This window comes from Lagopus muta, chromosome 4, assembly GCF_023343835.1.
Source record: "Lagopus muta isolate bLagMut1 chromosome 4, bLagMut1 primary, whole genome shotgun sequence".
NCBI classification, from domain to species: Eukaryota; Metazoa; Chordata; class Aves; order Galliformes; family Phasianidae; genus Lagopus; species Lagopus muta.
Window position 1 is genome coordinate 20,155,001 of NC_064436.1, and position 26,848 is coordinate 20,181,848.

General features: G+C 49.4%; 1 protein-coding gene and 2 long non-coding RNA genes across 6 annotated transcripts in view; 2 read left to right on the plus strand and 1 right to left on the minus strand.

Moving 5' to 3' along the window:
- LOC125692294 (uncharacterized) overlaps positions 1–3,476 on the plus strand; it is a 27,349-nt gene extending 23,873 nt beyond the window's left edge. For 2 of the 3 annotated variants that reach the window (XR_007376567.1, XR_007376568.1), the window contains 2 exons: positions 537–698; positions 2,084–3,476. This is a non-coding gene — a long non-coding RNA (uncharacterized LOC125692294). Of the gene's footprint in view, positions 1–536; positions 985–2,083 lie in introns of those variants that run through there. The other variant, XR_007376569.1, reaches the window with a different exon arrangement.
- Positions 3,477–3,536: 60 nt separating this feature from the next.
- Positions 3,537–9,388, plus strand: LOC125692295 (uncharacterized). The gene is made up of 3 exons (XR_007376570.1): positions 3,537–7,172; positions 7,300–8,237; positions 9,249–9,388. It is a non-coding gene; the product is annotated as an uncharacterized LOC125692295 (long non-coding RNA).
- Positions 9,389–14,446: 5,058 nt separating this feature from the next.
- Positions 14,447–15,743, minus strand: HELT (helt bHLH transcription factor). Of its 2 annotated transcripts, XM_048943701.1 has the most exons (4): positions 15,517–15,743; positions 15,337–15,441; positions 15,148–15,244; positions 14,447–15,045 (listed from the first exon to the last, which is right to left on the minus strand). In XM_048943701.1, the coding sequence occupies exons 1-4, from the start codon at positions 15,541–15,543 to the stop codon at positions 14,627–14,629; spliced, it is 648 nt and encodes a 215-aa protein (XP_048799658.1). In that variant the 5' UTR covers positions 15,544–15,743; the 3' UTR covers positions 14,447–14,626. The 2 variants fall into 2 exon arrangements, with proteins under 2 accessions (XP_048799658.1, XP_048799657.1); XM_048943700.1 differs by having other exon boundaries at positions 15,337–15,743.
- Positions 15,744–26,848: the final 11,105 nt, after the last annotated feature.

Genomic DNA, 26,848 nt, shown 5'->3' on the forward strand with positions numbered 1-26,848 from the left:
TTTCTTTTTTACCCTCAATTTTCCCCATCTTAAACAATAGGTTCTAAGGTTACTTCACAACCATGTTTTTATAGAGCTTTCCAGGCATAAGGAGTTGGACGTAGTGGACAGCAAAACAACCATTTTGAGCACGCTTCCTTTTCACTACAAAAAGGCACTGAAAGCAATGGCAGGAGGATGCTGGCAAGCCAGAAAGTTGTGGGCAGGTTGTTTTGTGCCCTCTGCCCTTTGAGCTCACCAGCCTGTGCTCAGCCAGTGCATCTCAGCCCCTTTGGCTGGAGGAAAAAAGTGAAATACTTTGCTGTCTCAGAATGGCTGCAAAACTGGGCAGGGATCCCCCGCTAAAGGAAACCTGTTTGGGGTGTGGGTTTTCCATGCCAGATCCTGGTTTGCCATTATTGGAACTCCACAACGAGGCGTTTCCTAGCTTTGTCCCTATATTTACAATACCTTTTGACTGAGATGTCTAAGAGCTTTAAACATATGCTTTGAGCAGCAGACAGTTGGGGCTGACATTTGTTACAAATCTTTTTCAGAGGGCCGTGTGGAATTGTCCTAATCCGAGAAGAGCCACTGCCTCCCTGTGTGATCTGACAGACTGACATATCACTTGACCTCGGTCACGGCAGCTGTACAACGAGGTGGAAAAGGCGGCTGATGGACAACCAGGGGATGCCTTTCAGCACAGCTTGCTCGGGGTAAACCACGGACAAACGCATGGCTTGGCTTCTTTCTTACTCATCCATGAGTTTTAGATCAAATTCAGATTTTGCATAGCTTTTCTTGGATTTTTTTCTTTAATACAGCGGAAGCGAGGGTGACGCAGTCACCTACCGCAGGTTCTCTGGGGCAGAGCGGCAGCCGGGAGGGCGGCTGTTGCAGGCAGCCGCTCCCGCTCGCTGCCTCGGGATGGGGGGCCGCGCTCCCCGCCGTGGCGCTGCCGGGTCTGCAGGGGGCGCGGCGGCTCCGCTGCAGCTGCCGCCGCATGGCCAGCCCGGCCCCCTCGCGGCGTCCTCGTGTCCCCGTCCGATGCGTTTAGAACTTCTTCGCTGTCTGGGAGGAGCGTGCAGGCACGCGAGGTGCTGCGTCCCCGACCTGAACTGAGGGCATCTCGAATCCGCGGCAGTTTTACCAACTGGTAGCATTTAGAACCTCGCTTTTAGGCGTTGCGTTAGTTTCTCAGCAGTTGTTAGCCGTTAAGTTATTGCAGCTGGGCAGATTTTTAATTAAACTGATACTCTTAGTGGTTTGTTTGTTTGTTTTCCTAGAAGATTCTAATCAATACAAACTATAGGCCAATGGCATCCTGCCTTGTGTCAGGAATGGTGTGGTGAGCAGGACTGGGCAAAAGTCATCCTGCCCCTGTACTCGGCACTGGTGAGGTCTCACCTCGAGTACTGTTTTCTGTTCTGAGGTGCCCAAAACTGAAAGGACATGGAAGTGCTGGAGCAGGTCTAAAGAAGGGCAGCAAGGCTTGTGAAGGGCACAGAGAATATGGCCTATGAGGAGAGATTGAAGGAACTGTGGCTGTTCAGTCTGGGGAAAAGGAGGCTGAGGGGAGACCTTATTGCTCTCTTCCAATATCTGAGAGGTGCTTACAGTGAGAGCAGGGTTGGTTTCTTCTCACTGGTGACAGGATGAGGGGAAATGGCCTCAAGTTGTGCCAGGGTAAGTTTAGGTTGGATGTCAGGGAAAACTTCTTTACAGAAAGGGTTGTGAAGCACTGGAATAGGCTCCTCAGGGAAGTGGTTTAGTCACCATCCCTGGATGTGTTTAAAAAGCATCTGGATGTGGTGCCCAGGGACATGACTTAACGGAGTTGTTCGAGTTAGGGTAGTATGGTTAGGTTGTGGTTGGACTTCATGGTCTTTAACGTTTTTTGCAACCTGAGCAATTCTATGATTCTATATTTTCACGTAATTATCTCACATATAAGTGTAAGACACATTATGCTTGTTGTCTCTGGAAAGGGCAGAGTGTCTGTATTATGATCTTCTGTAAACTTCTTGAGAGGCCTCTGTTGTATCCAGCACAATTATTCCCAACTCTGTGCCTTCTTTTCCTGTATGTTTTCTCTTCATAGCAAACTGAACTGTTATCCTGCAGGACCACTAGGAAATCTCTGGAGACAAAGACTGAGTGCCAGACATCTTTCTGATTCACACTTTCATTCCCTGATGACACCCAAGCAGAGCTGGGCTGCTGGGCAATGGAAGCTCTCCCTGCACTATTTTATCCATTAGCTCAGATACAGTTGAGAAGAATTTATACTGTGTGAAAGAACACATACAAGTTGTGAGCAACCACGTGGTCTGAATGTTAAGGATTCATCCTTCCTCCTACACAAGGTATTTAAGGTCATGTTTTAACATTTGAAAAACAACTTGTAGTCCTGAACTGTTATATTTTTTAGGACTAAATGTGAACAGGGCTTTAGTGAATAGATGCACTGCTAGTTGAAGATGCTGTAGCAGCTCTGACTCCAAATTTTGAAGTTGGGGACTAAATCAGTGTTTCACTGAGCAGCACTTGCACATTTTGAGTGGTAAGGAAAATACAAAGTATATCTGAAAACGCATGATAACAGAGAATCGTTGCAGCTGGAAGGAACATCTGGGGATCATCAAGTCCAACTCTCCTGCTAAAGCTGGTTCCCTACAGTAGGCTGCAACTGTCGTCATGGAACAAACCTAAAAGGGCAGATCTGCACTGTGCTTAGTGCTGTGATGTTTGCCTTGCTGAGTGATCAGCCAAGCCAAACTTCCTCTTCTTAAGGGTCTTTGGGTCAGTTATTGATGTATTCACTAGTGCAAATTGTCTGGCTTTGACAGGAATTTTTAAATAATGTCTTTCTTCACAATGTTTTGCTTTTGCATGTCTCTCTTTACAGTCTTCTGCATTTTGTCCCTTTGCCCTTAGCCTTCAGCTGATGACTGTTAGAACAAGAGTCACCATCCATTCAAATGCACTTCATCTGTTATTCTTGTTTAAAAGCATCTTGTGCTCTAGTGAAGTCTCTAGATCTGCTAGGAAAGGTCTTTTATCAAAAAGGAAAAAAATTGACACTTAAGAGAGCATAATTTTCTTTGTTGACTCATTTTATCACTTTGTCTACCTTTTAATCATTGAGGAGCTGTAAAAATCCAGGTACCCAGCTGAACACAAAAACACCACACCAGTTTTGCATTGGCTCCACTCCTATCCATATACAGAATGCCTTTACATGGAAAAGGCAAACATCCCAGGAGTCTGTAAGAAGTAGGCTGTAGATGTTACAGCTTGAATTCATGGGAGGGCTTCCCTGGAGCCTGAACCACATCCCTCCAGCTGAAAGGAGAGCCCAGCATTCCCTTTCTTAAAGGTTGGTACAATATCTAGCTACGCTTCTTTATCTTCTGTGTTTTAAAACCGCCAGGATTGCTGAGAAGTTCTAGGCAGAATGGCTCTGTACATCCAAATCATAAACTAATGATAGAATTAAAACAATGTTAAGCCGTGATACGTCTTAAAAAACCCCAAAGCAAAACATGCTTGAGTGTCTGACCTGCATGTATGAAAGTAGAGGCAGAAACAGCGCATGAACTCATGCTTTGTCCCTTGGCAAGGATGAGACTGTAGCATAGTCTTTTGAACTTAGTGAGTTTTGAGCTCAGTGTCCTGCAGAGTGGTCCTTGTGGTTTCTGAATTTAAAATGAGTGGGATTTTTGTTTGTTTGTTTGTAACAAGAGAGCACTGAAATAAACCCACAGTGTTAGAGAAGTGTGATTTTAATAATGTTCAGCAGCATGAGATCTCTACTTTCCACTCAGTTCTGTTCTCCATTGAAAAACTTTTCCACAGGAGGAGCTCTGAGAAACCTTTGGTAATTTTATATCCTGTATTGACTTGACAATAAGGGCACTTGCTCACAAGATTCCCTTCAAGGCTAAGTGTTGAATTCCTGGCATTCCCAGAAGACTTACGTTGAATTGTATGAATTTAGCTCTTTGCCTATGTAAATATGGAAAGCTCTGGATGTTCCAGGGTCTCCCTGCTCTAGTTTGTCCATATTCCATTGCTTAGATTTGCCCATCTAGTGTCTTTGTAATCTGCTGCACTACAGCTTCATGAATCAGTCTGGGCCAGAGGTGCCAGAAATAGTTGATGAGTAACTGCTATGCAGTCAGGGGGCAATTGCATATGTGTAGAGCAAAGGGGAATCTCTCCTGGGCATCCTTTGGCCACTAGTGCTGATGAGTGCTTAAACTAAGACAGTTTAAGCCAGAGTCAATGCAGGTGAATTGGATGGTCTTCGGAACTTGAAATTCAGTACTATATTGTGCCCTTATTACTACTAGTAAGTATTTCTCTTGTGAGCTGGGGCTCTCTGTGTATGAATAATGAGCAGGAAGATGGCTGGGTTGTGCAGCTTGTGCCTGAGATGGCTGAGCTACCAGTGCTATGTGACTCTGGAAAAGGCAGCTGCAGCTTTTGGCTCATGCCATTTCCAAAGGCACTGAGGAGAAGCAATGTGAAATACTGTGTGCAAGTATGAGCATAGCATTCCTGACAAAGTCCCCCAGTACCTCTTACAGTGATATGAAAGTGGTTCTCACTAAAGATAACTCAGCTGCTATGAGTAAGGACTAGATATGCCTTTTGCAAAAATGGGCTGAAACTGGAGAAACTGCCAAGATTTTATGCCCACGTGACCAACAGAGAAAAATATAGGGAGGGATTAGAATGCTTAGTTTCTTTAAATTGGCAAAATTGGTAATGGGAGAGGTTATGGTGGCTGTCTGTACATGCAAAAGCTTTTAAAAACTGGGGATTATAAGACTTTGTCTTAGCAGATTAGCAGTCTAGATTTTTAATAGAGCAGAAGGGCTCATCTGATCTGTATAAAATCAAATGAAACAGTTCCATCTGACTCAACTTGAGCAGGTATGTTTGTATTCTCTTTTCAGCAAGGCATCCTGGCAGCCTGCGTAGTAAGACCAGAGCTCAGGAAGCTCCTGATTGCAGCGCGTCCCAGCAGGCTGCAGAAGCTAAGTGAGAGCTTGTTTGTGATGTGCTGGTGTTCATATCAAGCAAATTCATCCTTGCTCACTAGCATTCAAGGGAGAAAGGAAAGCTGTCTGTAGGGTGACTTTCTGCATAACCTGTGTTTTTGCCTTGGTCTGAGAAATTCTTTCCCTGGCCTTTCAATGGGAGGCAATGTTTTAGATTTAGTATTATTAAAGATGTTTGCTCTTTAGAATATCTTTAGTTTTCTTGTTAGTACCCCTTACTCCCCAGTGGCATAAAGAGTACTGTGTTTTGAGAAGAGGACCCAAGAATGGCCCACACAAGAGAAATAAAAGCAAAGCTGAAGTATGTGAGATCACATTCTACACGAACCTGCCTGTCTTGTTTTAAGATGTGTAGATTTGTCCATCTTGTTGAGCAGTTCTGTTATCCCCAGTGTAGCTCCTGATGATTGTCCTGAGGAGAGAGAATTTGTCATGATCTGTTCTGCCAAACAACCTGCAACTCATTTCTGGATTTAGGGAGGAATCTTCCTTGCCAGTTGGTGTCAACCTTCAAGCATGTCTCTGCAGAAGGACATAAAACCCAGCAGGACTCCCTTATCACATGGCATTAACTGAGGTGGTGCTGTCATTTTCGATACATTTGACTTCTTGCCTCCAACCCCCATGCTGAGATCTCATGTTCCTTTTTTCCCCAGGGTCATGTCTTACACAGAGTCCCCACTGTGGCTTTGCTCTGCTGGGTCAAGGGAAACATGAGATGACAATTTTTGCCCTTTCCTCTTAATGGTTAAAATTATAGAAGGGGTAAGAAGAGGTCTGTATGGATTTCATCTTTGAGATTGATTTTATAGTGACAGGGGGAACAGGGAAAGACGGACCCACTCCAAGGCTTTTGGCTTCCCACACCTTTCAGAAAGGGACAGCAGGATGACATCTCACGTGCTCTGTATCTGTCCCAGATTGTGGCTGTTTTCTTGTGAAGAGCAAATGCACGATTCAAAGAGTGCCTGGCAAAAGCTTCTTCTAGTTCTGCAGCAGCAGCACGGGAAATATTTCATGTATGTAGAAGATGGAGCATCCCTGTAGACAGTTGTTTTCTGCAACCTTTTGTAAGTTTGGGGAAAAGTTATTAAGTACTGTTTCTATTTCTTTCTTTAAAAAAGGACAGAGAAAAAGCCTGCATTTTCTGCCATTTCCCAAGAGGCTTTTTATCTGTTTAAACCAACTAGGGATTTTTCACATATTGACATAAGCATTCATTTGCTAATTTGCTGGACATTAAACTGCACAGCATTCTTGAATGAGGCTGGAATACTTGGGTACTTAGTGCTGCTCAGACCCCGCATCATTCCCAGTACACATATGGTTTTCCTCCTCTATCTCCTAGATAAAAGTCACTGTTTGATCGCCTTAAGGGAAAGAATGAGTTAAATGGACCAATATTTTAGCCTTGGCTCTAAAACTGGGCCTTTTCAGAAACTCCTCAGCACCTGCAGCAGCTAGGTCATTTGCACATACATAAATAAATAAATTAACAATGAATAAATAATTTAATCCCACCATACAATGCCACCTTGCAGATCTGATCCTTTGCTCCCAGTGAATTTGTCCATTCCTAATTCTTTTTGATAAAGTCCTCAGATACTTGCTGACTGTCAGTCTAATTTTCTTATTGTTTTCGCTTGATTAGTTCTGTATGACCTAAGGTCGCCCTTAAAATCCACATCTCTCGTGAAGACTCCGAAAGGCCTTCTTTTTTTTCAAAGGGATGGAAAGTGCCTGCCATTTCTCCGGACAAAAGCCTGGAAGGTTTTCAGTTATTAGCCTCCTGAAGCAGCCCTTTCGCTCACCCAAGCGCAAAAAAAACTCATTAGGGGGCACCTTTCTTTCTGCCTTCTTCGTCTGATGCATGTTGGCTTTACGTGTTTCAAGATTTCCAGGTCTCGGATGGATTTGGCCAGCTTCCCTTTTAACCCTGCCGGACTGTGGTTGTGCCCTGGACAGAGATTGGTTGAACCACCTGGAGATGCTCCGTCCTTTCAGCAGCTGTTTTACACCCTCTGGTCTGCTGTTCTGTTGAGCACTTCTGCCTGGCACACAGCACTGCCATACCTGTGCCTGCCTTTTAGGAAGAAAAGCATCCCAAAAGTAAACTGGCAGGTATTACAGTAATGCTTGTAGTTCTTGCTTACCTATGATGTTTACTGAGGGTATAATTGGTACAGTTGTCCACAAAAGAAAATGTAAGGAGAAGTCGTACCAAACTGATAAGTGTTTTCTTTTTCAGAAAGGGGCTGCCTGGTCTCTGATGAAGGATCTCTACTTTGCCTGGGATCTGAGCCTAAAGAAATACTCAGGAGCAGAAGGAAGATGAACAGGGCATAAAGAGAGCAGTGCCAGTGGAATTTTTGTGGACAAATACTTTGTGTCTTGCTCCTGCAGCGCTATTTCTCCTTGTCCTGTCCTGACAAGCAGCTGCTCTTCCAGTCCCCTGGGTTAAAACCTGTTTTGGAAAACTCAGGACTGTAGCTAAGGTCTCAGTTCCAAGCATGTGGAACGACAATTTAATAGCCACTAGTCTTGCTACTGGCTGTTTTCAAGGCCAAGAGAAATTATCTTTCTTAGTTTGGAATAACATACTGTTGCAACCACTATTTTTTTTGCCAGTTCCTCTGAAATCCCCATGATACTGACAATTTACTTCCCCCTCTTTTTTACCAGTTCCTCTGAAACCTGAGGGAGATCAGCCCTCCATAAAATCAAGCCAGCCAAGTGCATAAGGCTGGATCTGCGCACAAGTCCTTGCAGGTTCCATACCACCAACTCCATTACTCTTTCTATTGGCATAAATTCTGACCAGCTGTCAGCTTGAATTTAGGGTAAAATAGTGTGGAAGCTATGTGACAAGGAGAAATTGTGTCAGCATGATACCAGGCAGTCTTGTTTATAACTTTTTGCATCAGTGTCCCTTCCACACAAACCATTTAGGGGTATTCAAGCTTTCTGAATAAACTTGACACTTTAGTTAAGAAGCTTGAAGCTTTAGATGAAATTAACTTCTAGTGTCTCATTCAGAACGCTGTGTACATTCTGTTGAAGAAATCCTGCTAAAAATAAGCTAAAACATTCTGGATGATGCTGTGCCTGGAGCTCTACTCAATGTCCCACACAGAGAGAAGAGGATTGGCTTCCACTGAAACCAATGGCAAATTTCTCCTCTACTATGTACGTACTTTAAATTCAGGATTTTCTGATTTTGTGTGCAGGTTGTTCATAATGGAGTTCTGAAGCCTTTTGCTTCTTTTTGGCCATGTATAAGAACACCTCTTCTAGCAATATATGCAACAAGTACAATAGAAACATCTGTCACAGGGTAAGCAGCCTCTGGGGTACCCTTAAACATTCGTCAGCTGTTTCAGTTCATCAGATTCATGTGCTACACCTTCAGTCTGCATAGCACAAGAAGAGAGACTTTTTTTTTAGTGAGCAACAAGTCTTGCAGGTGAGATGGAAAAAGGTTTTAGTTGGCAAAGTTGCTGAAGGCTGAACTGAACTTCTCATGATGAAACATGGAGAATTATAGCTCTGAAATACCTGTGCAGATAAGTAAGATTACGTGGCAGGCAGCAGTGAGGGTGGGATTCAGCTGCCCTGATTTTTCCCCTACCTATATATGTGAATCCGATCTATTGGTCCTGCATTCCCTCTTGATTCAAAAGAAGGAAAGAGACATGTTCCAAAGCAAAGCAGCTCATTTTAAGGGAAAGTCTGAAATCAGTCTGATCAATCACCCACTGGAAAGGCCCGTTTTTCCCTCTTGATGAGAAAAAGAGCTTAGAGTGATTAATTCACTCTTGCACCTCTACTTTTGAGACATTTAATGCTTGATTAAAGTCAGCTGCTCACGAGTTATAGTACATCCTTCTATTAGCAAACCACTGAAAGGTTTTTCCTTTACGGTATGACTTTGCCTTATGACAAAGTAAGCTTTCAAAGAACCTGAATGAAAAAATCCCATTGGTCTCATCCCATCCTTGGTTGTTTTGTTTTTAATCTGGGTAAAGAATTAAACTCGCCAGCATCCTATCTGTGTATTGGTGGACCTACAGGCATGCTATATTCTTATCTTATAATAAGGCAATTCTGATGAGGTGCTAAATGGGGCTTTGTGCTCTAGAACATAATTGTCATTTTCCCAAAATAATTTATCTTGTTTTTTTCTTTTTCTGTTTGCAGTTATGGTGACTGGAAGACTCTCTGAAGAGCCTTTAAGAAGCCACATGTTGGCAGCTGAACTTCATCCCAAATCTTCACAGCTTCCTGCTAGAAGAGGATGAAGTTGACCACATGCCCTCAAAATTCATCTCAATCTGAAAAGGCAAGTTAATTCCAAATCCATTTGGGGAAAAAAAATTATGACAAACAAAAAGCAAAAAAATAATTTTCAAAACTGCTACAAATTAGAATATTCCTTTGAGAAGAATAGCAGCCTTTATATTCTCCCAGTTGCCTATCTTTCTAGCTACATCACATTTATTTCTCTTGTTTACATCCCCTGTCTTTTGATTGTGGATCATATTCAGTATTGTATGTTGTGTTGTGAAGGGGTGGTAGAAGCTCTTTCTGAGAGCTTAAAGCAAAGCCGAAAATAAGGCAGTTACTGACTGTATGTAACATATGTCATGTGACTAAGAAAACAAGCTCTCTGAGAAGGAGAGGCTAGGTTGCTCTGTGGAGCAGCAGACTGCTTTGAGAAAGTGAAATATTCAAGATGCTTTGATGCTGGGAGCCTCCTCACAACAGAAGAGTGTTCCTTTGGCCTCACAGAGTTAGCTTGAGTCCTGCACATGCATGTAACAGAGTAGATTATTTTGCCTACTTGTGTCATCTTTTCTTCCTGGGGGAACAGTTCATGCCTTCAGTATAGCAGGCAGTAGGGCCTGCTCTGCAGTTGTTCTGCACATGTGACTTCACTTTCACCATCAGAGTAACTGAGTGTTTAAGACCAAGGTAGGTTTTTATTTTCCATACATGTTTGCAAACACAGGGCTGTGTGGCTCAATTAGTAAACTGAGCACCAAGAGCCACTGAAATATGGATCACTTACCTGTTGGGTAAGGTCCCTGCTGAGGCAGCTCCATCATGCCTCCTCCTCATGTTAACAGCCCTAGCTTCAGGGGTCTCCAGAGAGCTTTGCCTACTTGCAGGAGCTAAGGATTTGGTCCAGAATATACACAAGTAGGTAAACAGCTTGTTTTTTGTTCATTTGCTTTAATATAATGACTTTTCTGCAGACAATAATTTGTAACCAACTTAAGCACTGGTACCCTTAAGCAACATTTAATTGGTTTTCATGCGTCTTAGCCATCTAACAGGTTTTATTTGGCTTTCCACAACAAAAAATATACTTCTGGTCTTGTTCTTTTTCCAAATACTTCCCCGTCCTTCTCCAGACATCAAAGAGAATAACAAAACTCCAATAAAAGGTGGAGGTGCTTTGTTTTGTTTTTTTAATCTCTTTCTTTTTTTAAAGAAATGAGAAGGTAATGTATGAATAAAGTGTGTGATGTAAGGAAATTATTATTACATCCTTCTATCAAAAGAGGTTCTACAGTGGAACATGCAGGACTGGTGATTTCCTTAGAACTTTCCAATATACATTTGTGTTGTATATAATGTATGTTGTTTCAGGTTCTCCAAAGGCGTGTGAAAATGTGTAATCTGTGCTTGATGAATCTCATTGATCCCTGATAGATTTTCTCTTTTTGAAAGTGAAGACATGTGAGGTTGGTTCTGTAGGTTTTACCATTGTTCTTTCTACAGATCTCAGTCCTGAAAACCCAGCAGTGGATTTGGAAGTAAAGGTGAATTGTTCCTGTCCTATATCCTTTGACAGCAAAATTCTGCATGCTAACATTCACTTACAGCTATCATGATGTCACTGTTGTAAGTCAGTAAGGTTGTACAGGTGGACATTTTAGTTTGGGGGAAAAAATTAACAAAAAGATCCATCCTGTATCTTAGCCATAAAATACTGACCCTTGCAGGCTGATTTCTGTGAATTCACCCTCTGGAATGGCACTAATGCAGCATACGTGGGAAGTTATGAGGCTCCAGCAAACCCACATTTAAGCAAAGAATCAGCACAGTCTACTAGGAAATGCTGAGAAAAACAAAACTGAATCCAACCAAATGGTGGCAGAGATCCTATATAGGCTTGATGTGTATGTAGGGCCTCCTTTCAGTATCTAAGGGGCTGTAAGGAGGGGGACAGACTCTTTAGCAGGGTCTGCTGTGACAGGACGAGGGGAAATGGTTTCACACTAAAAGACAGGAGATTTAGATTGGACATAAGGAGGAAGTGTTTTACACTAAGGGTGGTGAGGCACTGTCACAGATTGCCCAGAGAGGTGGTGGGTGCCCCATCCCTGGAGACAGCCAAGGTCAGGCTGGAGGGGCTCTGAACTCCTGATGGAGCTGTAGGTGTCCCTGTTCAGTGCAGGGCAGCTGGACCGGATGGCCTTCAAAGGTTCCTTAAACTCAGATGATTCTAGGATTCTGTGGTACTGCTGTTCATTTGTGCGGTACCCCAAGGACACGCATGTCCAGGAGAGAAGTATGCTGGTGTGAGGGCAGCAGTCCTCCCTCCCTCTTCCCTGGATGGAGAAAGTACCCCGACCCTGTCACTGTCTGGAGCTCAACTTCATGCTCGCAATTCAAAATTGAAAGTCTGCTATTTGATGTCTTAATCACCTTATGCCTCTCAGAGGGCTAACCAGGGTACACTGTTTCGTTTGAATTCAACAGAAGTGGCTTCAGAGGGACAGAGTGATTATGAACATGGTCTCCCAAAGAAGACCCAGGTTTTAGCCTCAAAGACTTCAAGCCTGAGACTTGAGCTTCCTAGAAGAATGCCTAAGCCTAGGGTTAGGGATAAGGAGCCACAGGCTGCTGAGCCACTGAAGGCACTTCCTGCCATAAGCTTGGCTGGGAGGGCTTGGGTTGAGCTGCATCCTCCTCTAAATGCCTGCACCCTTCAAGGGCTGACAATGTGGGTGTGCGTTGAGGCTCACAGCTGAGCTCAGAGCCAGTGGACTGAGAGTCTCCAAACGCAGGACTGCATTGTGAGTGGGTGTAACTCCTCTCACAGGCTCTGGGTGCAGCCCTCAGGCTCCACAATGCTCACCAAACATGTAATGGCTAAGTTGTGGATCCCATCATGCATTCCCTGTTCCCTTGCAGGATGCCCTCAGTAAAGAAGGCTTTTATTATTATTATTACATTACTCATTTCCTAGAAGAGGACTGCACTTTTAAGTATGTATTAGTTATTAAAAATTAAATTGCCTTTAAACTTTTATGGCGTATCTCTGAAACTTCAAAATTTTTTCTAGAGAGAGTATTCATTTCATCCCAGTTAACTGCATTACTGTTGCTGAGATATACTGCATGTTTCCATCGCTGTAGCGTAAAGATGAATGTTAAAAATGTTTCCTACATTCAACTGGATTTGGTATTCTGAGTTGGAATCTCCTAAGTTACTCCTCTTTCCTCACGTTTGATGTATGTGATGTTGCTGTCTCTCACTTTTTTATGAGTTTTGGTTTAATGTGCCACTGTGTGGCATATGGGTAGATATCAGAGCTTTAACCTGTGTGTGTATTAAAATGCAGTTCTTTTTGCTAGAAATAAATGTGACGATGTCAGAGGGGATGGATGCAGCAGGCACATCTGTGAGCTCCACTTCTTGTAGCTCCTCTTCAGCAGACACACACCTGTCAGCTTGGGAGGTCTCCTTCCCACAGACCGTCTCTGCAGAGGAGTTGCTGGTAAGTGCGCAGCTGCTTCAGAACTAACGAGCTGTCTCCAAAAGAGGCAGCAGGGAAAGAAGCTGCTGTGGGTAGGGAGGGCTTTGCACCCAGGTGCCACAGACCCTGTGCTCTCCTGGTGTGAGCAGTGTGATCCTGGTGGAATCACAGAGCCACAGAATGGCAGGGTTTGGAAGGGACCGCAAGCGATCGTCAGGTCCAACCTCCCTGCTAAAGCAGTTCCCTGCAGAAGGTGGCACAGGTAGGCATCCTCTGTGCTTTAGGGGAGCAGGAGTGTGGTGGCATCCCATGGAGCAGAGACACAAGGAGTCACAGACCGACCGGAGCTGTGCTGCTGTGGGACGAGGGGTCATAGTGCTACCAAAGTCAAATAAAAGGAACCTTGCCATCAGCTGACAAGTTATCCTGAAATTACTCTGCTTGCTTCAATTTAGGGGCTGTACCCTGTTGCACGGGCTCTGTGTCTGAGGGTGGGAAGCGCACAGTGTGGTACTGAAGCCGTGGCTGTGCATGAGGTGTGCTGCAAAGTCAGGGGAAGAAGGAAGCGCTCTGCTCTGTGCTGTGGGCACGCTTAGCTCATATACCTGCTCTTCACAGTGAAATAAGCATGGCATTGGAACATTCTTGCTGGTTGTGGGCCTGTTCAGAATGTAAACTCTGAATGTAGAGTGGATGGATGCAAGCTGCTTGTGTGTCTCTGTGACCTAACTGGTGATGGTTTATTCCCACAATAGCTCAAATAAACCCTTCTGATAAATGGGTGAGTTGGAGACGTTTTCAGTAACACAACGTTGCGGAGATGAGCGTAACCTCACCTACTGCCCAGGTGAGTGACAGCTGCGTCAGCATGAGGTGCAGAGCACCCGGGGCTGCGGGCAGAGCTGAGCCCAGTGGTGGTGTGGGGCCGAGGGGCGCGTGTGCGGGGCTGCGGGAGGCTTATCGCCGGGTCATTGTGCAGCCGGAGGGGTTTATCCTCCGCGGCCAAATGAAAACGGAGAGGACAAAAAAAAACATCCCGGATAGCAACATTTGAGATACAAAGACTGTCACGGGCCAGTGCTAGTTGGCAAAATTGTATGTAAATGACGGCAGTTTTGTCCGTGGTGGCCCTCTGCTAATCCTAGAGAGAAAATCTACTTAGCCGGGGAAGTTCTGTCTGATTTGGTTAACAGTGCCCGAAATGAATCTATTAATAATTTATACGTCCAGGGAAACACTGTATCTTTAATGCTACAATGCCAAAGGGGAAGAAGGGGGTCATACACCCGCTCAACGCTCGGAGCACAACTCTCGCGGCGTCCCGTTAGCACGGCGAGGGCGCCCGGGGCTGCGGGCCGGAGCTGTTCCCGCACGGCCCTTCCCTTCCTTTGCGGCGGCACTTCGGACGGGAGGCACGCGCTGCGCACGGCGCGTTGCGGCGGCGAACTGTCCGTCTGTCCGTCAGCCCGTTTGCCTGCGCGCAGAAGCGCGGAGGGCGGTTCACGGACTGCGGTCATCCCGCGGCGCGCCCGGCTCGCAGCCCCGCACCGGGACGCGGGGGGGGCACGCGGGTGCTCGGCTCTGCGCCGGCCCGCCCCGCTCCGGCCAGAGCGCCGTGCCCCCCCCCCACCGCCTCGGGCCCCGTACCGGGCCGCGGCGCGGGCGGTGCGTGCCCAGTGCGGGGCGAGGCGCCGCGCCCCGTTGCTCCGTGCCGGGGGAAGCCGAGAAAGCTTCCCACGAGACACGCGGGGCCGCGCCCGTAGCTTTCTTCCGGCGCCATCCAGGCGGAGTCCGCGGCGCCGCGGCCCTATAGCACGGCGGGAGGGTGTTGGCCGGGCGGCAGCCCGAAGGCGCCGGGGGGCGGCGGGCCCAGCAAGCCGAGGTAACGGCGCTCCAGGCCCTGCGCGGACGGGAGGAAGGCGGTGCGCTGCTGCCCGGGGCCGCCCAGGGCCGCGGGGGCGGGCAGGGGGCCGTACGGCCACGGGAAGGGCTCAGGGGGGCCCGGCGGGCGCTCAGGGGGCGGCGGGAAGGCGGCGTCGGGCTCCGGCTGCGCGGCGAGGAGCGGCTCGGCGGCGAAGCGCGCCTTGGACTGCAGGAAGGCGAGGATGCGGGCGTACTTGGTATCCTTGGTCTCCATCCGCTCCACCGTGGTCAGGTAGTGCACCAGGTTCTTCATGCACTCGTGGTAGCCGTAGTGGAAGTAGTTGGCGAACTCGGAGAGCAGCTCTGCGGGACGGGGCGCGGCGGGGCGCGGCTCCGCTCAGCGGGGAGCAGGGAACGAGGAATGGGGCCGGGCCGCCCCGCCGCGCCCCCCGCACCCACACCTACCCTTCTCCCTGCCGCGGGGGAAGTCGGCTGAGTGCAGCGCCCGCAGGTACTGCACCGTCATCTCCAGGATCTCCGCCTTCTCCAGCTTGCCCGAGCCCTGCAACGAGCCGCGCCGTCAGCCCGGCCCCGCTCCGCGCTCCGTCCGTCCCGTCCCGTCTTCCCCCGCCCAGCCCCGCCGCCCGCACCCACCTGCTTGGCCAGCGCCAGCGGCACGGTGCGGCCCAGCTCCGCCAGGCACCGGTTGATGCGGTCCCGCCGCCGCTTCTCGATCACTTTGTGGGACACGGGCGTCCTCTGCAAAACAGGCGGCGCGTCACGGGCCGCGGTGGGTACCCTCGGGGCGCGCGGTGCGGGCGGCCCGGCGCTCACCCTGCGCTCCTTGAGGCCCGAGGCCATGGCGGCAGTGCGGGGCCGCGCCGCGGGGCCGCTTATAAAGCCGCCGCGCCTGGGGGGGACGGGGCCCCCACGGGCCCCTGAGCCCAGAGGATTAGGGCGAGCCGCGCCGCGCCGGGGAATGTATGCATTAAAGATCAGGGGCGAGCGGGAAGGAAGGGGCGAGGGCGAGGGAAAGAAGGGCCGGGGGGGCCGCCCGCCCGCTCCCCCCACGTCCCCCCCCCCCCGCCCCGGCCCGCACGTGACGCCCACGAGCGGGGCAGGGCCGGGCCGGGTCGGGCGCGGCGTGCGGGGCGCGTCACCACCTCCCCGCGGCACCGCACCGCCCCGCCGGGCCGCGCTGACCGCCTCGTGAAGCCTGTCCAGAGTCATTACAGTAATTAAGTAAGCCCTTAATAGGCTGTTCCGCCCGACGGCGGGGAGAGTCCCCGGAGCCGGAGTGGCCCCGTTTGTTCGCCGGCTTTTCTCACGCGCCGCGGTGACACGGGCGGCTTTATGAGCACTGGCAGCGCGGCTTTGTGCCGGCGCTCCGTGCTGCTGGGGCACCCGGCAGGTGTGGGCCCTCGGCTGGCACACGCCCCCCCGCCCCGCTCCCCCCCCCCGGGGCCGCGGGCGGCTGCGGGCGGCCTTTGGCACACGACGCCGCTTTTTGTGTCGGCGCGGCCGCGGGCCGGGCCCCCCCGCCCCGCGCTGGAGAGGCCCAATTTGTAGCCTATTATCCTATAGGAAAATGTGCCATTGAGGAGCGTGAATGGTCGCATCGGGCCGAAATTTTAATAATGCGGGGCGAAGAAAAGAGGGGCAAATAAAGCGGGGCCCGCAGCTGGCCCGGAGCGCATTGTGCGCCGTCACCTGCGAGCGGGGTCGCCGACAGACCCGCCATTCATTTGCCTAATTTTGGTCAATTTAACAAACTTCGGGAGAAATTATTGTGGCATTGTCCGCCGGAGTAAAGCTTTCTGATCGAATTAACAGCGTGTTTTGATCCGGTAAATGTCATTAGAAAGAAAGAAACAATCGCGTTTAAAGGGGGGCTCCGCGCGGACCGCGCCAAGTGGAGACGCGGCGCGCACAGCTCACAAAGGGAGCACGGAACGGCCACAGGGCACTTTTGTACGCTCACATTGCCGAGGGGTTGTACACAAAAAGGCATTATTTCATACTTGAATACGTTTAATCCAACAATTGTCTATTTTCCGCAAACATATTTTCACAGCCTTCTCGGCTCCCCTCTCCGCCGCCCGCCCGCGCCCCGCGCTGCCGAGCGCACACGGCTTCCACCTCCTCTGCTCGGCCCGGCCCGGCCCGGCCCAGCCCGACCCGACCGCGGGGCTCCCCCGCACCCCGCCCCGCCGCCGGGCCCCGCGCCGCCGCCGCCGCCGCCTCCCCGCGCCCCGCCGTCCCCCTCCCCCCCCGGCCCCGCCGGCCGTGCGCCCCGCGCCGCACCCTCGCAGCCACCGGTCCGGTGCCGTGCGGCAGCGGGAGGGGCGCTCCCGGCTTGCTCCGCTGCTGGAACCCGGACCCGGTTCGGGGGTTTCGAAGGTTCGGGGGGCAGCGGAGGAGTCACGCCTTCGGGGACGGCTCCGGGGGCGGCTCGGGGGGAGCCCCGCGCGTCGCGCTGCCGGCGGCCCGACCGGGTGCGTTGCGCTACATTCAGTGCCGTACAATGGGATTAAACGCACACCGTTATCATCCAAATTAACCAAACTCTGAATGCCAAATGGGGGGCTGGGGGGGGGAGAAGGGGGGCTTCCCCTCTTTCCTTTTCTCCACGAGCGAGGACGGAGTTGATCCTCTTACTGTCTGTGTTAACCGCCAGCTGCGGGCACCTGCGGGGCCGCTTGTTACCCGGGGACGCTGGTTATGGCCCAGGCCGCGGGACACGGCCGCTCCGCCCCGGGACACGGCTCCAGGACACTGCCCCGGGAGACGCGGCGCGGGGGCTGCAGGCGGGATGCAACCCTGGGCCCGCCCCGGGTTGGAACGAGGTGGCACGGGGATGGACGTGGCACGCGGGTGGACGTGACTTCCCCTTTCCCGTCCCCGTGCCGGGTGCAGACGGAGCTGCCCCTGGGGCACACGCTCTTGCTGGCCCTGCTGCTGGCAGGCGCCGTCCACCTCCTGCAGCCCGTGTAAGCCCAGGGCTTCGTCCCCTTAGGCTGAGCTGCGGTCCTGCAACCTCGAAAGCTTTCTCCAACACGTGCCTGTAATTTGTAGCATCTCCTTCGCTGCCTCTTTTGCATCAACAATAAAATTCCTAACGTAGGTGTAAAGCTACCAGATAGGGAATCCTATACAAAAATGTATGGGCACTGATGAGAGCAGCCAGCACTGCCACATCCCTCAGAGCCGCGTGTCACACAACACCTGAGGCAACTGTTAGCATCGCATGGCACAACACCTGAGGCAACTGTTAGCATCAGATTTCCTTACCTATGGCACAGCTCAGGCTGTGTGTGCTGTGTGCTGTGCTGGGAGAGGCCCTCAATGCTGCATGGAGACCCATAGGGTTTCCCTGACTTCAGTGGTGCACAGAGGAGCCTGCTCGGTGCTGCACGTGTTGTTTGTGCAGAGCACATCCAGTGCTGGTGCTGTGCTGGGAGCAGATGGGCTCGCTGAGCACGGCTTGCCTTGTGTTAGTGGCCATGTGGGTACGTGCAAGGGCTGCTCCAAAAGTAATGCCTCCTGTTGTATGATGTTGGCCCACAAGGCCAGAGGCAGATGTTGATGGTATGGCAGTAAAGGCTGAACCTTCCCATCAATATTCCATTAGTTTGTTGCTGTGTGACAGATGACAGCAGAGGGCACTCTGACAGAATGATGTCTGATGTGAAAGTACATGTGAAGCAAAGGGATGTCGCTGAATCCCTCCACGCAGAAGAAAATGGCAACCACTCACAGTCATCAACACTTGCTGGACATTTCTGGAGACTAAACTAAATAAGTTAATAAGCTAAATAAATATTCTGGAGAATAAACTAAAGTGAATGTGAGCACAGAGAGGTGGTGAGTGGTGCTTTTCAGCAGCAGTGATAGTGACAACGAGTTACCTCTGCTGGTACAAATTGTCATGAGTGCAGCATGCAGGCTCTTGTTCATTTCAGTGAAAATGCAGAGCTAATGGTGGCGTCTGGGTTGAAAAAGACTGTTTTGTACCTGAGAATTTGCTCTATTAAATAACATTATTGAGCACTTTGTTGTAGTTTCCATGGAAATAAATAAGAGCCATTACTTGTGGCGCAACCTACAGTTTCCATGGAAATGCAATGTAAATAGGAGGCATTAATTTTGGAGCAACCCACATATAATAACAATAAAATATTTACCTGTCCACTCCAGTTGCAGACTGCAAGGTGAGAGTTTTCCTCTCCGCACAGTCCCATAGTGCAGGCTGCGCCAGGTACACCCGAGTGTTCTGCTTGGCAGGTGGAGGAGAACCCATGGATGCTGCCTGCTCAGTGCTGGGCTGCCCCGTCCCACATCTTCACTAATGGTCTGATGGTGGGGCAGAGCATATCCTCGGTAAAACTGGGGGAGTGGCTGATATACCAGAGAGTCTTGTTGCCATCCAGAGGGACCTGGATAACCGGGATGACAGGAACTTCATGAAGCTCCACAAAGTGCAAAGTCCTGCAGCTGGAGGGGAACAACTCCAGGCACCCATATATGCTAAGTGAGGACTGGCAGGAAATCAGCTTTTGCAGAAAAGGATCTGGGAGTCTCAGCGGACACCAAGTTGAACACGAGTCAGCGACGTGGCCACAAAGAAGGCCAAAAGTATGCTTGGCTGAGTTAGGAGGTGGAGGGAGGTGATCCTTGTCCTCTGCTCAGTGCTGGGGGAACACACCTGGAGTGCTGGGCCCAGTACAAAAGAGGCCTGGACGTACCAGAAAGAATCCAGTGAAGTGCCGTGTAGATCATGTAGGGGCTGGAGCACATTTCCTGGAGGACGGGCTGAGGGAGCTGGGCCGGCTCAGCCCAGAGAAGAGCCTGAGGGGGATCTCATCAATACCCATAAACACCTGAGGGGAAGGCGGAGCCAGACTCTCTTCAGTGGCGCCAAGTGCCGGGAGCAGAGGCAGCGGGCACCAAGCGAAGCGCAGGAGGCTCCCTCTGGACATCAGGTACCGCTTCTGTGTGGGTGACGGAGCACAGGCTGCCCAGAGCCTGCGGAGTCTCCTCCAGGGAGAGCTCCCAAAGCGGCCTGAGCTCTGAGCGTCCCTGCCTGAGCAGGATTGGGGCAGATGGGCCAGAGGGCCCTGCCCACCTCAGCCGTCCCGTGCTTCTGAGTTGCCCTGATGTAATTCCCTCCCGGTTCGGTTTGGCATGAAGGAAACATATTTTAAATTTTTCAAGTTACAGATCAGCTCTTTTGCTCTACTCTGAATGGGATGTAACTCATTTAGATTCAGGGCATCTGCACCTGTGTAAAGCAGAATAAATGGGAGGAAAGTATGGCCTTTTTGTTTATTGTGCTTCACCACATGTTGCATTAGAACTTGACTCATTAAAGAGTCGTTAACAACCATTATACTTCTGACTACTGTGTAAACAATGCTAATTCAATGGCAATTCAGAGCCTAACTCCCTCCAGAGTCTTTTATAACTCCTGCGGGTGACTTTCTTTCTAGCTGAAGTGGAATAGGGACCCCTGTGAGAGGTGTATGAATTCTGAGTATTCCACTAATTGAGAGATGCCATAGTTCAAGAAAGCCATTATCACAGCCTCTCAGCGCTGAGGCTTACGTGTGGGATAGAGATTGGATGGGCTTCCTTTCAGTACAGCAGTACCCCGTGGGTCAGCCTTCGGCTTCTCTTGCTATCCAGAGGCTGAGCAGATCAGTGCTGCTCCCTGCTCCGCTGCCTTCCAAAACTTGTCAGGAAGCCGGGAAGAACCAACGTGTCCACGACACCATGTGTTGTGGTGTCTTTTCTTCACAAACCTGAAAACTCCAAGGACGTTGTATACATATCATATGCTGGGGCCAAACCTCCCCCTGCATGGAAGCACAGCCCTCAGTGCAGTCTGTGAGCTCTGCTTAGGGCTGCACCGCTACAAACCGTGGCTCTTGCTATCACTTGAGGCACAGTTACTGTCTTGGAGGAGTGTGTTTCTGGGCTATCTCATCACTTGGATGGCTTTTGGCTGCAGTTTGATTTGTCTGTCCTTTTTGTCAGGCCATTTCTATGCACTAGAAAGCCTTGGTGAAGCTCTCTGAAGCCTGCTGTAGGTGTATCCATGGGTAAGGTCTTACCTTTAGAGGTACTCTGATCGTGCTGCTCTGATACAGGATCCAGGCAGGCTGCAGTTCATCTCAGTCAGGGTCTGATTTGGAACTTTTTTGTGTCAGGTAGGAAGAGGGTAAGGAGCTGTTAGACCATTCAAAGGAGGGAATTGGGTCTGTTCAGCCTGGAGAAGAGAAGGCTCCAAGGAGACCTCACTGCAGCCTTCCAGTGCTTAGAAGTATACTATAAACAGGAGGGAGATGGACTTTGTACATGGTCTGATAGCGATAGAACAAGGGAGAAAGGCTTCAATAGTTTGATAGTTTACCAGAGGGCTGATTTAGGTTCGATATGAGAAGCAAATTCTTTACTCAGAGGGTGGTGAGGCACTGACACTGCTGTCCAGAGCTGTAGGTGCCCCATCCCTGGAGATGCCCAAGGTTGGATGGGCCCTGGGCAGCCTGAGCTGGTGGGGGGCACCCAACCCACAGCAGGGGTTGGGGTTGAGGGGGGGGTTTGAGGTCCCTTTTCACACAAACCATTCTGTGATTCTATGATTCTGGCATAGTTTTGCTGAGGCAGTGATATATATGGTCTTTATATATATAAGACATGAATTTCTGCAGTGTTGTAGACATTCAAACAAACAAAAAACCTTAATGTAGAGAGGACTAATGCTCATAGCAAACAATTGTAGGGAGATTCATATACAGCATGCCCTAGTATATGTGCTTGGAAAGGCTGCCCAGCCTTGTACTCGTGTTTAGTCCTCCCAGCACTGTGTGTAGAAGTGTGGAAGCACTGTGCTGATTGCTTTAAGCCTCTGGCACACGCCGTTTCCCACACAGCCATCTGATGGAGTAGCCGTTGCTATGCCTTGCCTGCTCTGTGTATGTTCGTCTGTGGTCAAGTCTGGGGAGATTAGGGGTTGGCTACTGCCCTCTAGTGATCCAGCTCATTTCACCATAGTCTGAGGTTTCTATCTTTCTTCTATCCAGCTGCTAAAATTAACCTTTGTGTGTGATCAGAGTAATGAAATTCCACCCGGAGAGGTGGTGGATGCCCCATCCCTGGAGACAGACAGGGTCGGGCTGGAGGGGCTCTGAGCACCTGATGGAGCTGTACTTGTTCAGTGCAGGAGGTGCAGCCATGGCCTTTAGGGGTCCTTTCCAACTCAAATGGTCCTGTGATTCTATGATACTACAAATTACTGCTGAACCAGAATTCAACAAGTCTCAGGACTTACATCAGGTAATATGTCCTTGATGCAGGCACCAAATGGTATGTATCTAAAGGTGCAGCTGCTAGAACCTAGGCATGCCATGTTGAGCATTCGTATTGTCACTTAGGATAGTTCTCTCCCAGTTATTTGCAAGAGAATAAGCACAGTGATTAATTTATTGCCTATACAAAAACATCTTTGGGTCGTATCTCATCACTTTGCCTTCAGAATTCAGTGGGGCAGAGGTTACAAAAGTTCTTGGCATCTGCCATGGGGCTTAGGAGGAAATCAGCCGCAGTGAAGAAGAAGTGTTGTGCAACCTACAGATATTTTTGGAGGTATGTCTGAGCAATAAAACATTTGCTTTATCTGCTGATGGAGTAGCTTCCTATGCAGTAAAAAATGCCCCTTTTGAAAGAGTGTTTTGGACAGACCTTTATGGGATTAAACCTTGCAAAGGTGTGAAGATGGCTTGCAGATTTACAGGTTTAGATGATTTACACAGGAACAGCCAGCCAGCAGTTGCCTTTCTGTGAACATGAGACTGTTAGATGATGGTGATTCACCATTCAGCTGAAGGAAGAGAGAAAATATAGGGGTGGAAAAAAGGGTGAGGGAAGGGAGAGCATGTTTCAGAGAGTGTTGTTTCCAACTGAGCATCACATACCACAGAATGATCTTGAATGGTCCTAAAAATAGCTTGGTACTGGAGATGGCAGTTTTGTCCTCAATCACCCTCTGAAGCAGCAGAACCTTGAGCCGGGCTGGCGCTGTGATACTGTGTGATGTGGCACATGCAGGGCATGCCAGGGGTCCTCCAGCACTGTGCTGCTCTGCTCAGGGGACTGCAATGCAGGGGTTGCTTAGGAGTCTGCTATATATGTCTGCATTTAAGACCGTGTGCTTTTTGATGGAATAGGTGCTCTTGCAGCTGCTTGAAATGTCTCTGTCCAGTGCTCAGCTCCACAGGCAGAGAGCTGAGCAGTTGGAGATCCACTGCTGATGGGTTTTTGTTTTGCTCTGGTTCTGGGAAAAGCACGTGCACATGCAAGGTGAGACAACCTGATCTCTGAACACGCGCTGGAGGGTAGTAAACAGCTGAGAGTACATCCCACAGCACGAGGTTCTAACTCGCACAGACTCATAGCAGCAACATTAAGCCTAGAACAAACAGCAGATTCCATTTTTTCCACTGTTTGACCTTATTCTTAATGTCTTTTTTCAAGTGCTGCACAGCTGCCATTCACCTGTTTTAGTTGTGCAGGAAACCTGCAGCTGGAATCTCCTTTAATTCTGCAGGGAGGTGGGAGCACCTCCAGGGCTCTGTGACTGCCAGCAGTATTTGGTTCGTGAGTGGCCAAACAGAAGGTGTTTCATTCAAGCTGACATGTAAACACAGCTCTGGACTTTGTTCTTCATTCTGCGTGTTATGTAAGTTGGTAGCCTAAATTACAAATCTAAAAAGCCAACCTTCTTCCAGGGAGCAGAGGGAGAGGGAGGCCCTTCTGGTAATGGCTTGGCACGCTGAAAGTGCAATGATGCTGATGCATGTGGTGTGGAAATAGCTGGCATTGGTCATCTTTCCAGGGTATTCTCTGCTTTCTGTGCACTTTGGCAGTGCTCGCCTTTGTACCTACCTGATGATCATCTGCTTTCCTCTGCCACATTATCACTTCTCTGTGCTGGCAGTAGCCAAGTTACCCTGTGTCAATGTGGGGGTTGCCTGCTCTGGGCCAGACATTTTCATTCCTTTCTCACATGTTAGCTCTGCATCTCCCCGTGGCAGCTTGCCTTTTTGTCTCAGATCTCAGCTATTTCTCTTTAGAGGTTCACTGAGCTCCTTGGTCCCAGCTCTTTGTCTCCCACTGGTCACAGCTCCTCTTACAGCTTCCCCTTTCTTTTTGTACTCAATAACATGCTGCTCACAGGTCTCAATTTCATAGGGCACGTTACTCTTCATTCATTGGTATAACATTTCATAGTCTGAGGTTTCATCTGCCTCAGTTAACTGGAAGTGCCTCCAAAGCACTTTTGGGCTGCCTATTACTAGATGTTAATCTGCTTTCTTACAGCCTTCCTCTTTGCAGGGTCTCCGAATGGTGAAGTGTAGGTGACATCTCCAAGATGGTTTTCTGTCCTGCTGGCAGCCAAAGCTGTGATGTAGCTTTGCATTGTGGTGTACAGTTCTAGGACTGGTTTTGCAGCAGCACTGTTTCCCTACAAGAGTGCCTTGCTGTTGCTCTCTCTGCTTAGATTGTGTGGGCAGCCCCAGGAAAAAAGCAGAGGTGCAGTGTCTCTGCAGGAGCTGGGTCTGGAATAAGTGTGGCTGGACTGATATCTTTTGGTTGGTAACGTGTGAAGCTGGCAAACCATTTGGAGAAGCTTTAGTTTAAACTCTGTACTTAGTGTTCTGCTGTTCCTTAGACACAGGTGATGTATTTTGCAAGGATAACAGAGCTAATCTTGCATAAAGTGGCATGAGGTGTGCGACTTTCCCCAGTGGGATGCTCAGACAAGGCTGTGGTTTGGGATGCGGGCTCTCAGGAGAGTGTTGGTGGCACTGAGCGGCAGTGTCTCCCGTAGGCTCTGACTGGGTTGTGTAAGCCCTGCCTGAGGGGGATGCCCTTTAGATCCACAGGGGCCCACCTGCAAAACACGATGTGTATCGTAATGGCTGTGCAGGCCCTGGGCCAACAGTGAGAGGGAGGTGTGGACAAGTGAGCATGTTGAAACGTGCAGTTGTGAATAGCAGCGTGCAAGAAGATGCATGTCCCCACATGCAGTAAACGCTGCACTTGTATTCCTGAGAGACCTGACATTGTTGTGTGTTTTTTTGTGCACTGGTGTAGGATCCCCACATGGGCACCCTGCGTGCATCACGCCATCGCCGTGAAAATGGGAGTCAGCTTTCGTAACCTCCTCCCTCCTCTACCAGGTTATCTCTTGCCTCAGTTATCCTCTCCCAAATAACCTCTAATTATCTGTGCCAAAGACTGAAGTGCAATCCTATTCTGTCCCCTCAGGGCATCTCAGCATTTGTGAATGGTTAACTCACATCTCAGATAACTCACTGCATTCTTGCAGGAAGCCCAAGCCAATGACATTATTTCAACCTTTTACCTACTTAGCTTTTCCCATAACAACTACAATTCCCTCTGCCCTAGGCAATCTAAGCAAAAAAGCTGTCTTCCCCCCACAGTGCTGGTGAGGCTGCAGATAGCACTGCTTCAGACAGCTCCATAGCTCATGGACTAGCACAGACGGCTCCAAGAGGCGGTGTCACAACAGGATTGGCAAAGAATGATGGAGAGACAGAATAGGCCCGAGTTGCTACAGCAATCTGTTGAAATGCTGTGGAATAAGCAGTGTTGTAAGTCAGACAGAGGTGAGACTTTGACACCGCGCTGGGAGAGTGGAGAGGACAAGGCCAGGCCCAGCACAACATTGGCTGCTGAAGCCCCAGTGAGTGAAAGGGTCACAAAGTCTGCCTGAAGTATAGGACTGCACTGTGCCCTCTTACCCGTATTCTAAAGACCCAGAGGAGGGAGTCCACCTTGGTCTACTTGTGCCCGTTCAGCGTGATTTATGAGGCCAGGATACACATCAGATGTCTTCTGCTGAGTGCTATGTTTAAAATATGGCTTACATTCATGCCAAGTTTCATGGACATGACCTCGTCTGCTCACAGAAAATGAGCAGGGGCTGATGAACAGCTGTGGGAAGGGCAGCTGAAATGTCTTGGCTGCTGCACACACAGGCCAGGGGGGATGTGGCTAAGTACTTGGGGGATATCACACTGCAGAAATGAACGGAGCTGAGAGCTTTCTTTAGTTAACACTCTAGTCTGTGGGCAATAGGCAAGAGTAACAAGTTACTAATGCAGAATGGGCTGATGGAAGAGAGGCACTGTTCAGTTCTGTTAACCAGTGTCATTGCTTTGAATGCAGTAGTTGTCTCACCCAGCACCTACGCAGGTACGTGGTTCTGAACGTTTGCAGGAACATCTCCCAGCTCTGCCCCAGCACCTTTGGGACAGCCCTTCTGCACACAGTCCACGTCTGCGATCTGGTGGAGCACCACGCCACCAAGGTGTGCTCACACAGGTGTATGGAATGGGAAGTTGAAGGGCCACCAGATGGCACTCAGGAATCTGCAGCAGATTCCTGGCAGAGCGGGTGTCTTCCCTGCATGGCCAGCCCTGCCGCACGCTGGGGACTGCCAGAGCCCATGCAGTCCCTGAAGGCCCAGCTGGTTCCTGCATCGTCCCTCACCAGCAGATCTGCTCCTAGCTGTGGGCACAGCTCTACTCTGGGAGGACCGTTTCTCCTTGGATAGATTGTCCTGTATTTCTCCACCAGCAGCTTTCAGTAACATAGACTGCTGGTGGTGGGAGAACTCTAGCAATGGCACCATTGATGCTGGTGGAAGAACAACGTTAAAATATATCCATAGTACCCCAAAACACTATCTGGATATACTGTTTGGGCTGGGGTAGTTGTGCTAGTAATACGTAATCTTTTAGTTTGATGAGAATGGGGAAAAGATGGAGATATGGGAACAGTTTTCTGGGTTTGGGGTTTTTTTGCTGAAAGATATCCTAGATATCTACACTGGCTTGAACAAAATGCCTTTTTGCTTTTAGTTTGTTTGGAGTTGGGTTTGGTTTGAGAGCATAGTGTGAAACAAAATGGTGAACTCTTGTACCAGAAGGAAGAAGGAAACACTGTGATTAATGAATAGCGAGGTGGAAGCCCAGAACTGCTGATCCTGATGCAAGTTCATGAGTGCCTGTACTGAGCTGCAGGAGAAACCACAGTGACGAGGGGTTTGAATTCTCTATCCAGTTTGGAATTAAAACAG